Below are 11,318 nucleotides of genomic sequence, written 5' to 3'. Positions count from 1 at the left end.
ACATTGTTTTGAATTAAATAACCATATTCGAATATGGTTTTTCTTCATTTACGTTTTGAATTTAAATATTTTGCCACTGTGTGATTTTGTTTTTCTTTTCCACCCCTTGTGCAACTATTATTTTAATATAATTTTTAAATACTTTCAATTGCCTTTTATGCAAATTTTTTTAATAAACTATTTTGTTATTGTTGGAAAATATTAAAATATTTGTCGCATCAAGTTGGTTTCTGCACGTAATCTCGTGACATGGGTAGGAATTTCGATTATTTCTTAAGTCGTAAAAATGTTTTAGAAAAATAATATCTCTCTTTCCTATGAACATCATCTCTTACGTGGAAGAATTCTGTACGCACTGGACATTTGGAACATCATCGCGGTCACTAGGAATTTATGCTTTGCATAATGTTTCCCTTTTTTTTTCTTAAAATTTTTTCATCGGCTCCCCACCGCTCACTTCGGCCAGAGAGAACGGTGTCTGTCAGATCTCTCCCCCTCTCTCTGTGGGTCTTCTCCATCTCTGCTATAAATATTCTGGATTGATTTTTTTCTCCGTTATTTTGCATTTTCGTCTCACCGATCACGATCTTGGAACCCTAGGGTTTTAATCTATTGAGGAAGGATTGGCCTTCCTCCTCTCGGTTCTGGTACTGGAATCATCATCTTCTTCTTTCGGACCGTCGATCCGTTCATTTTGGTTGGTGAGAGAAGATGCCGTCTGCTTACGGTGATCGCTTGACGACGTTCGAGGACTCGGAGAAGGAGAGCGAGTATGGATACGTTCGCAAGGTCTGGGCCTGGAGTCCTCGCTTCTTTTCTCTTTTTTCAGATCGATTTCTTTTAGTAAAAATTTTGTTTTCCCATTTTCGTTGCTATGGCTGAATTCGCGTTTTTTGGTCGTCTGATCTCTTGGTAATTATGATGTTTTTTAGTGTTTTTAGTGGATATGCAAATGTTTTCTAGAATTGTGTCTCCTTTCGGTTTTATGTTTCTTTTGTTTTCCTTGTTTAGTTTCAGTAAAATGATCAGAATTTGGCCTCTTGAGGTTCTTATGTGCTTTTGATTGCATGCTGTGGTTTTTCTGTATCTGTACATGCATCCGACATAGTTTTGACGCGAACCCCACTGTTGCTATGTGTAGAAAGAAATAAAACGACGATTTTTTTTTGTATTAATTCCTTATTGGAATCTCCCTTTCCAATTGACGACTGTTTGAGTTTGAAATTGATCCTGCAGATTAATTCTGCTGTTCACTTTCTCCTGTTGAACTGCATGTCAGATCGATCTGGATGATCTCCACATTGATCTATTTTTTATTGGCTTGCACATATTTTTCGGGTAGATGTTGATTCAGTCAGTCATGAGGAGTAAGCTTGCTTGCATTCCGGGTAGGCGGGTACATGTTGATTTAGTTAGTCGCAAGGAGTGACCATAATCAGGCTGAATACAGGGAAATTATTCCTTATTTTCAATGATTTCGATTTCAACAATTCTGAGAATCACTTTCCTCCAGCACGTTTTAGTGTTTCCTATAAACGCTGCTCATGCATCCTGACAGCATCTGAGGTTATTGGAGAACATCTAGTCTTCTAGATTTTCTTCTTTAGACTGGCGGTATTGTTGTATGTATAATATGCACGTTACCAATATTCCGATTGCAGTGTATTCTTCATCGTATATCTTTGGTTGCGTCTGACAGGTCATATACGTTAAAAATAACTATAAGTGGCCTAAGGAGCTGGACTCTTTGCGTTTCCAGAAAACGCAAAAACTCCAACTATACTTGGATAAATTGACTGCTAGAGTCTAGGAGACAAATATTTTTTTTCTGTGGCAATTTAGGTTTGTGTTCGTATGTAACTTAGAAGGTACTATTTGCTCACCATTTTTTTTTTAATTGAATTGAGCTGTTTTATCACCTAGAAAGTGTCTGTAGCTTGAGATCATGTTGCCTAAGATCCCTTGTTCTACAGCCACCGCTTCACTAATTTGATTAGGTTTCGATGTTATGAATGCCCACTTAGTCCAAAATTCATGCTACAGAATATACATCTCACTAACAGGATTACCTAGTTTGTTCAATGATTGGCTCATGAGCTCATGATCCTTGCAGCGAGGGACAACTTGGTGCTCAGAGCAATGCTTCTGTCTGATAGTAGCTGTTAAGTGCAGAAAATATTCTTCTCTGTATTGCTGTAAAGTGGAAATATCAATGTTGTAAAAGATGTATCGGTCGGGCCGACCTGTACGCTTTATCGTAACGTGTCGTAATTATGACGTAGCATATAGTAAAATTAATTTTTTAATTTAAAAAAAAAAAAAGAAAAAATGGAGAAAAAATCAGGAAAAATGTATTCCATGTAAAAAACACATCTCACATCAAGAATGTTCATGAGTCATCATTCATAAGCTATAACATGTCAACGACACATTCAGAAATGAGAAATCATAGATTCAAAATAACACAATAAACATCAATCACAAGTTTAAAATGTTTTAGATTATATCACAACTTCAGAACATATAATTTGTTATTGCCAAGTACCAAATATCATGGTTATCATCAATCAATGATAAACATCATCATCTTCATATTCATCCTCATTTTCTTTGTTAATTGTTTTAAATTTTAATTTTCAATGCCTTCAAATGGAATGTATTTACCAACATATGATTGATTTTTTTAGAAAACTAGTAAAACCTCCCCCTCCCAGAGCTCTTAGAGATTTTTAGAAAGTGGAAGGGAGGAGCTATTTGAAAAAGAAGCAAATACTGGGGCGTATCGGTCATATCGCACGATATGGCCCTGTGTTGCACGATACGATGATACACCTATGATACACAGGCGTATCGTGTATCATATAAGTTTCTCGAACCTATACGATACGTATTCCCATATCGTGCGATACGGATAACGGTGGGAAATATGATAACATACCAAGTTCCTGGCTGTTAATGTCTTCCAAGTTCGAATTTTGTTATATGCAGATTCAAATAACAATGTGGTGTATATGACCCCTTTTCTTTTGAGAGCATGCTCTTTACGCAAAGAACCTGAGAGACATGCTAGTATGGAGTATCTCTGCATCTTTTCTCTTGTATTATGCGGCTCATAGTTCAGGGTATAAGCTCTACCAATTCCCTGCTGCTCATCTCATGATTTTCGCAGGTTTCAGGGCCAGTTGTTGTGGCTGATGGCATGGCTGGTGCTGCTATGTATGAGCTTGTTCGTGTAGGTCATGACAATCTTATTGGTGAAATTATTCGTCTTGAAGGGGATTCTGCTACAATTCAAGGTATGCATTTTTATTGACAAAACGAACATTGTTCTTATGCATACATCAGATACCTATGTGCAACAAAGACACACACTGAGGAAAATTAATGGTGGCCTTTGTGTTTCAGTTTATGAGGAAACAGGTGGATTAATGGTAAATGATCCTGTTCTTCGAACCCATAAGGTATGCATCCAATCATGTATTACTTGGTGGAGGATAGTCTCTTTCTGGTTTCATATCCTCATTTCCTTTTCCAGTGTCTTGATCTTTTTTCCTTTTCAGCCATTGTCTGTGGAGCTTGGTCCTGGAATCCTGGGTAACATTTTTGATGGGATTCAGGTTTGTCCAAATTAATGACTAGAATCTGTTATTTTTAAAATAAGAAGAAAAATGAATGTTATCATTTCCAACTGTTGTTGCATACATCAAAGGTAGACTTCAGTCATATTCCTGCATTTAGACCTGAAGACCTTGAAGTAATTTATATTCTCTGGTTAAATACAGCGGCCACTGAAAACAATTGCACTGAAATCTGGGGATGTGTACATTCCTCGAGGTGTAGCTGTTCCTCCACTTGACAAGGATACCTTGTGGGAGTTTCAACCTAAAAAAATAGGTAAGTTCATTAAACTGAAAGTAGCTTCTGTCTTGTTTTCATACCTTTAACTGGTAGATGCAACTTGTTAATGTATCCTATTTTTTAATGTTTATTTATGGCATCTACTTTTTCCCTTGTTACAGGTGTTGGTGATCTGCTGACAGGTGGTGACCTGTATGCGGTAAGCATTGGTTGGCCTTTCACTACTGCATCATAAATTACTGAACTGACTAATCAGCTTTGTGTTGCAGGCCGTATTTGAGAATAGTTTAATGCAGCATCATGTTGCACTTCCTCCTGGTTCTATGGGCAAAATTACCTATGTTGCCCCTCCTGGCCATTACTCGATTAAGGTAGAATGAATTTCTTGTCTGTGGTTGTAACTTTACCAGTAGACTATCCCATTTCACCATGGCTGCCCTTCCTCCTTCCTCCCCCTCTCTTTGTTACTGGTTTTAGTGGCTGCCACATTGTGCTACATGTGCATCTTGTATTTGTTTTGTCGAAACTGCTATTATGCACATTTTTCAGCTATTGACAAATGACAATCAGAAATTCTATTTTGCCAGGAAACTGTATTAGAATTGGAGTTTCAAGGTGTAAAGAAACAGTTCACTATGCTCCAGGTTTCGAACTTTGACTTAAACTTGGGGGCTTGCTCAGATCTTGTCAACCCTTATTTTATTTATTTATGGCAACTTTCTGCAGACTTGGCCTGTACGTACACCTAGACCTGTTGCGGCAAAGCTCGCAGCTGATACACCTCTTTTAACTGGCCAGGTAGTTAAATTAGTTGTGGTTCTTATTTCTTTGTTTCAATATTACATCTATTATCTTATGAACCTTTCTTATCAGTTCCTTTATGTGTCTCCAGCGCGTTCTTGATGCTCTGTTTCCCTCAGTGCTTGGTGGTACTTGTGCTATACCTGGTGCATTTGGCTGTGGGAAGACAGTTATTAGCCAGGCTCTTTCAAAGGTGAAATTTAAATTCTAGGGAAAGATTTTTTTTAACATGGATATTAAATATGTTGCTGATTAATCTTCCCAATGGTAGTATTCAAACTCAGATACTGTTGTCTATGTTGGTTGTGGAGAGAGAGGAAACGAAATGGCTGAGGTATTCGGTTTGCAAATTTCTGTTGTTCCTTGGCTTTGTTTAATTTTGAAGAAAATTGAGGTAATCTTAATTTTAGGTGCTTATGGACTTCCCTCAATTGACAATGACATTGCCTGATGGCCGTGAAGAATCTGTGATGAAGCGTACTACACTTGTTGCAAATACATCAAACATGCCTGTGGCTGCTCGTGAGGCATCCATTTATACAGGTAGAAAAGAATGCATTGTTGATTAGCACATTATTTGGCTCTCAGTGGTTTTAGCATTTATGAAGTATTTCATAAGGCAGATCGTATATTCCGTTTCAGAAACTTTTCTGGTGGCATGGCTTTCTTGTTCAACTTACCTTTTTTTTAGATTGTTAGTATTTTGTCAAAATGGTTGTCAATGTTCTGGCTCTTTCTGAGCCACTTTCTCTGTCTGAAAGATTTCTCATTATCTGCTACAAACTTTGTCAATTTTTTGCAATATATAACAACTAATATTTGATGGATTACACTGCCATTTTATGAGGCAGTTTTCTTTTACTTTGTGAGTTTATGTATCTTAAAGGCAAAAGAATGTTGGTGTAGTTTGTGCATATTAGTCTTGTTTTAAATGCTGTAAATCATGAAGTTGAAATTTTGAATCTTGTAACTTATTACTCTTTTACTAAAACTCAAAATATAAAGTAACAAGGAGGCTGTTGTTGTAAGGGAAAATCAACACTGGTTAAGCAATGAAGTAAGACAAAAACAAATTTCCCTATGGTCAATTGGAAAATAAATTAATTTTTTTCACTCCCGTAGTAATGTGGAAATCATGGATTGCCATCTCTTGGCTCAAGAATTGTAGCTGACTTATCTGAGAGTTTTCTAGTGGAGTGATTGCTTTGTAATTTGTACTTGCAGGAATAACTATAGCAGAATACTTCCGAGATATGGGATATAATGTCAGCATGATGGCTGATTCTACTTCCAGATGGGCAGAAGCATTGCGTGAAATTTCTGGACGGCTGGTAATTCCTATCCCTTTGTTGTACATTATTGTTTCTTCTATGGGAAGGATATCCATTACCTTTGCATTCATTTATCATGATAGAGATGCCCTTCTCCCTTGAGCATTATGCATGCTTTGAACTAGAATATTGGGTTATTAGCCAACAAAAGTTCCATCTACCTGGCTCAGGGATTGGGCTAAGGACCTTCAAGTGGGAGGTCAAAAGCTCAATATCTGAAGTGTGTCTATTTGCATAATCTGATATAAAATCTTCCTAGCCCCGCTGTGAATTAGAAAAAACAAAAGCATTGAGTAGTCTGAAGATGTAAATTGGTTTTGTCACTAAACATTAGAAGTAATTAACATTAAGCCTTTGGTTGGAAGCCTCTTACTGAGGTGGAAATATCGTTTCCATGCTTGGTTTTCAAATTCCTGAAGTTGCAAACCCCACAACACAAGCTGTTTGGGAGCTCCTTTTGATTTGCAAATCTCTGTCAATGCAAGAAAAAGGTGCTATGTGAAAGTTCCTACTCTCTTGTTGGAAAGTCATGAAGTCAAATTAAAGCATTGTGTGTTGCCAATGACTGCCTACTCAGTACAATCTTTAAATGGTTGAGGATGAGTTAGATTATCAACTTCATATGTAAATATTATTGCAAATTTTGACTACAGCTGCCAAATATCAGAGGTAGTGTGGAAACCAGGACATACTTGCCTGACAGTTCCTAATATACTTCTCGTGTTCACAAGAGTATGGCCTTATTGACAAAAACTGAAGGTCTTTAAGAAATAATGACGTGGGGGTTGGGGGGGTATATATCTGTGCCCATGCCTTCTTCTTGTTATCTTCGGTATGCCAGTTCTTGGAGTTGCTAGTCATTTACCCTTTCCCTGTTAGACATGTAAAAGCAGGAATGATACACCAGTATGCTGTTCGTATTGTCACCTTTTAAATTGATTAAACGCCATCATCACATGATATTTTCTTTTCAGACTATATTTTACTGTAAGACTTCTTAGAAATTCTGTATATATTCCTTCTTTTGTAGGCTGAAATGCCTGCTGATAGTGGGTACCCAGCATACCTGGCAGCTCGATTGGCATCTTTCTATGAACGTGCTGGTAAAGTGAAATGTTTAGGTGGTCCAGATCGTACAGGTAGTGTGACAATAGTTGGTGCTGTTTCACCTCCTGGAGGAGATTTCTCAGACCCTGTGACAGCTGCAACGCTTGGAATTGTTCAGGTGAGAAAACGAGTCCCACAAGTCCTTGTCACACTTGATCTTTTTACTGCTTGGTTATACTCTGTGTTTGCTCTCAGGTCTTTTGGGGTCTTGACAAAAAGCTTGCACAAAGGAAGCACTTCCCATCTGTAAATTGGCTTATTTCTTATTCTAAATACACAAAGGTTAGTGTGAATTGTTTTGCCACTTTGTATCCTGGAGTCAGTTTTGAGTGCTTTTCAACATTTCATTTCTGGTTTTGTTCATTCGTTCTGCTTTGTCCCTTCTGCAGGCGTTGGAATCTTTTTATGAACAATTTGATCCAGATTTTATCTCCATCAGGACAAAAGCTCGTGAGGTTCTACAGAGAGAAGATGATCTGAATGAAATTGTTCAGGTAAATCACATGTTTGGTTTTAAGTGCTTCAGAATTGCATAGGTGGCTTCTCATGAACGTTGCATTTAAGTGCGCTTTCTTTTAGCTGCTGTTGCTACAATTTGGCTTCATTAGATGTACATACAATAAAACAGCATAAACTATGTATTTGTGTGTCTGTGCAACATAAAACTTGGTTCATTCTGCAGTCTACTGTCCATACAGTATGGAGTGCTGTGGATCTTTCTTTCTTTATTTATTTATTTTAAGTGCTTGTTGACAAAACCTTATAGATTTATTTGACTCTTGAATCATGTCTTTGGAAAACTAAAATTGGGAGCTTTTAGAATTTTAGAAAGAAAATTGAGACTTTGATTTTTTATGTCTTCCTAATGTTTTTGTGCTATAAATTGATGATCTAATAGCGTTACAGCGCATTCATAATGAGTGAATCATGTGATAATGTCCATATGGCCCAATTCGATAGAGATAGTGAAAAAGGTGAAAAGTATGAGACAGTTAAAGTGGTCCACAGCCTCCTATGACTAAGCGGAACCTAAGGTGATATGTGTACTATTGTACTCCCTAACACCATGGAAGTGTGGTTGAGAATGGCCTTGTGCCAAAAAATGAATGGAATTGGCCCAAATGCATCATAGTAAGTGATCAATTTTTGTTTGATGCTTCCAGCTGGTGGGTAAAGATGCTTTGGCAGAATCTGACAAGATCACACTGGAGACAGCTAAACTTCTTAGGGAGGATTATCTTGCTCAAAATGCTTTCACTCCGTGAGTAACAATGTGGACATTAGCATTATTATTTTTTCTTATTCATACATTCTCAGATTATTGCTGATGTAACTAGCAATTTCTCTATAGTGCTTTTTTGTCCTTCTATTGGGATTAGGTATTTAGTTGTTCATGTTATTTTGTATTTCCAACAGGTATGATAAATTTTGCCCATTTTACAAATCAGTCTGGATGATGAGGAACATTATTCATTTCAATGCACTAGCTAATCAGGTAAAATTTTTGTTACATCCCTGGTCTAACCTCTTTTTTTTTTCTGTGAAGGTCCTATTTAATTCTTTTCCAATATTTGGATGTAAGCTCTAGGCCCCAAGGGGTTAGTGTAATGGGTTAGACTTTTGGCTTTTTGACATGCAGTCGAACTTCTAATCCCACGAGTACATTGGCCCCAGGCACAAGGGTTGTAGGCTGAGGATTTTACTCTGCCAGAGTGTGACTTGTATGTCCTGTTTGCAGTTTCCTCGTGTTAAAAATGAGAAAAACGAGCTCTAGGAGCAGTATATTGCACTTTGCACTGTGAATTCTCCTGTTTAGCAGACATATAATGCATTAATCAGTTGGTTCCTGCATACTTGCAAGTTGTGAATGAAGCTACTTTATCATGTATGCCTTAGATTTAACCCATGATATGTCCTGCGACTTTCTAAGACTGCACAAGGCCATCTTCATCTATGGTATCTAATTACAAGGAACAGTTTCTTGGTAGTCTTGAACAAGCAGATGCAACGCGCATCCACTTTAGATACATGGTCAGATTCTTGCAGAGGGCTTGTGGTAGATGTTAGGAAGCTGATTGTGGCTGCCATAGATGATGGTCAATAATTCTATGCTTTGGCTTTGTCATGACAAAGGTCGAGCTGAAGTGACTTTTTCTTTCCTTTTATTCTGGTGTTCCTTTCTGCGTCACTTCTTTCTGATTTTCATGCCACAAGTTTTGATCGCTTGAGTAATCGCAGGAGCTTGTATTACATGTGTGAGTGTGTGCATGTGTGCGTGTGCATGAGAAGGCAGATTAGCAGTAACATTATTGGGTTGATGGTACAGGCTGTGGAACGTGGAGCCGGATCGGATGGCCAGAAGATAACATACAGCATTATCAAGCAGCGTCTTGGTGATCTATTCTACAGATTAGTGTAAGTAAATTAAATAAGATATATTAATCATTTTCTATGCATTTTATGTGCCCATGCTACGATCTCTCTCTCTCAAGTGTGTGTTCTGACAAAGCATGAGAGCTGAACGCAGGTCCCAAAAGTTTGAAGACCCGGCTGAAGGAGAAGATGCCTTGGTCAGGAAGTTCAGCCAACTATACGAGGATCTCACCACTGGGTTCCGCAACCTGGAAGATGAATATCGTTGATTTTTGTTTTCCGCTGGCGTGCATGTCACTTGAGAGAGTTGGATCTTTTGATGAGTTTGTATCTTTAAATCCTGATTTTTTTTTCCTTTTCAAGTTTTGTTCGAAACCCTGTGAAATTAGTATTCTCAGCTCCTTAGTCCTGCCACTACTATGCTTTTATTTAGTAGTAATAAGAGATCACCCTATTCGGAGGATGATTATATGATTCCCTCTGAAACGGTCCACACACTTTCTAATAATAGTTGTCCTTATTTTATGATCAAGCAAGATCTCAATAAGAAGTTTAACTCCGTTCCGTCACCCTTCTTATTTGAGGTGGTATCTCTCATCGCTTTCCGCCTTGTTAGATCCATTGGATTGAGGATTTGGTCTGTCAAGCAAGGGTTGTTTTTCCTCGTAATGGTCATCAAGGTGATTCTTTACGCGTGGATGGACCGTGGCTTGAGGCAAGCTGCTCTCTCTCTCCCCACCGCTTTTCCACTTTTGTCTCAAAAGCATTTACGGTGCTGTTTCACAGAGCCTCAGAGTCCGGTCCTCTTCACGTTCCTTGTATTGGTTCCGCGTGTGGTTTACCATAATGTGCAGCATATATTATTTCTTAACATGCTACCATCCACCAAATGGGCCATGATCACTTGTTGATTCTGAAGGCACTTTCCATACTATCGAGGCTCACTATTAATGAAAGCTAGTGCAATTTAGTCCTCTTTAATGCAGACTTACACTTGCAATGTGCGGCATCAACCATCTTCAACTGTCTTGAGCAATCACTGCCGGCAACGTACTTGGGCCTCCCATTGATAGTAAAAAAGCTCACATGGTCAGATTGGCAACCAATGGTGGACAAAATCAATAGTAGATTGCTCGGATGGAGAGGGAAAATGCTTGACAATAGCGGGTCGATCGAGGTTGATTCATATAGCTCACCACCATTCCACTGCAAACAGTGTTTCTCTTCCTAATATGCAATCAATTCTCTCCTCTTATTTTAACAAAACTAACGGTAGTATGCGAGTCAGAATAAATGAAGTTACTATTAATATAAAATAATCAAATCAAGTTTTTTAGAGCTTAATACTAGTAAACTTATAATTTATAAATTGATAAAAGAATGTGAGAGAAATTTCATATATTTATGCATCCAGATAATATGGTATACTTATTTTTTGTCCTTTATATTAGAAAACGGTCCATTTATATGGAAGGGCTACACAAGGTAAAGAAACTTTAAAAGACAATTTATTTTATTTATTAAAAGAATAGTTTTATAAGTTTATATTATTGTTTAGAAAAACATAGTTTATATTATTGTTTAGAAAAACATACTTTATGCATTTTCTGGACAAAATAAATAAGCATGATTAACAGAACAAACCTGACATGCTTTTTATATCTTCTTATTTCCAACGAGGATCTGCGAGACCGCGGGGCAGACGGATGTTGGGGGGATGGGCAGCATCAAAACAGAAAGGAGACAAAACAAGAAAACGAAACAGCATCATCTTGCTGTTCAGAACAGAGAAACCAAAAAAAATATTGCCCGCTAGAGATTAGTGGTTGAAGTCCTGAAAGTTTTGTT

At 37.7% G+C, this 11,318-nt stretch overlaps 1 protein-coding gene across 1 annotated transcript; it reads left to right on the top strand.

Annotated features, from left to right (window-relative positions):
* The first annotated feature begins 349 nt into the window (after positions 1 to 349).
* On the top strand, positions 350 to 10,002 carry LOC116264573 (V-type proton ATPase catalytic subunit A). The gene is made up of 21 exons (XM_031644876.2): positions 350 to 503; positions 601 to 789; positions 3,170 to 3,296; positions 3,406 to 3,461; positions 3,561 to 3,617; positions 3,783 to 3,894; positions 4,020 to 4,057; positions 4,128 to 4,229; positions 4,446 to 4,502; positions 4,585 to 4,656; positions 4,751 to 4,852; positions 4,931 to 4,993; positions 5,070 to 5,202; positions 5,884 to 5,990; positions 7,021 to 7,215; positions 7,293 to 7,379; positions 7,487 to 7,591; positions 8,261 to 8,358; positions 8,514 to 8,592; positions 9,424 to 9,512; positions 9,625 to 10,002. Exons 2-21 carry the CDS (start codon positions 712 to 714, stop codon positions 9,737 to 9,739), a joined length of 1,872 nt encoding a protein of 623 aa, XP_031500736.1. The 5' UTR covers positions 350 to 503; positions 601 to 711; the 3' UTR covers positions 9,740 to 10,002.
* The last annotated feature ends 1,316 nt before the right edge of the window (positions 10,003 to 11,318 follow it).

Source organism: Nymphaea colorata, chromosome 11 (assembly GCF_008831285.2).
Source record: "Nymphaea colorata isolate Beijing-Zhang1983 chromosome 11, ASM883128v2, whole genome shotgun sequence".
NCBI lineage: Eukaryota > Viridiplantae > Streptophyta > Magnoliopsida > Nymphaeales > Nymphaeaceae > Nymphaea > Nymphaea colorata.
Note: the sequence above shows the minus strand (reverse complement) of the source record. Positions and strands in the feature narration are given on the sequence as shown.

What these genes read in the sequence shown, in the direction of transcription:
- LOC116264573 (XM_031644876.2), top strand. Translation starts at nt 712, where the DNA reads ATGCCGTCTGCTTACGGTGATCGCTTGACGACGTTCGAGGACTCGGAG. An exon ending in CTGGCCATTACTCGATTAAG is followed by an intron (nt 4,230 to 4,445) that starts GTAGAATGAATT and finishes CTATTTTGCCAG; the next exon opens with GAAACTGTATTAGAATTGGA. An exon ending in CACCTCTTTTAACTGGCCAG is followed by an intron (nt 4,657 to 4,750) that starts GTAGTTAAATTA and finishes ATGTGTCTCCAG; the next exon opens with CGCGTTCTTGATGCTCTGTT.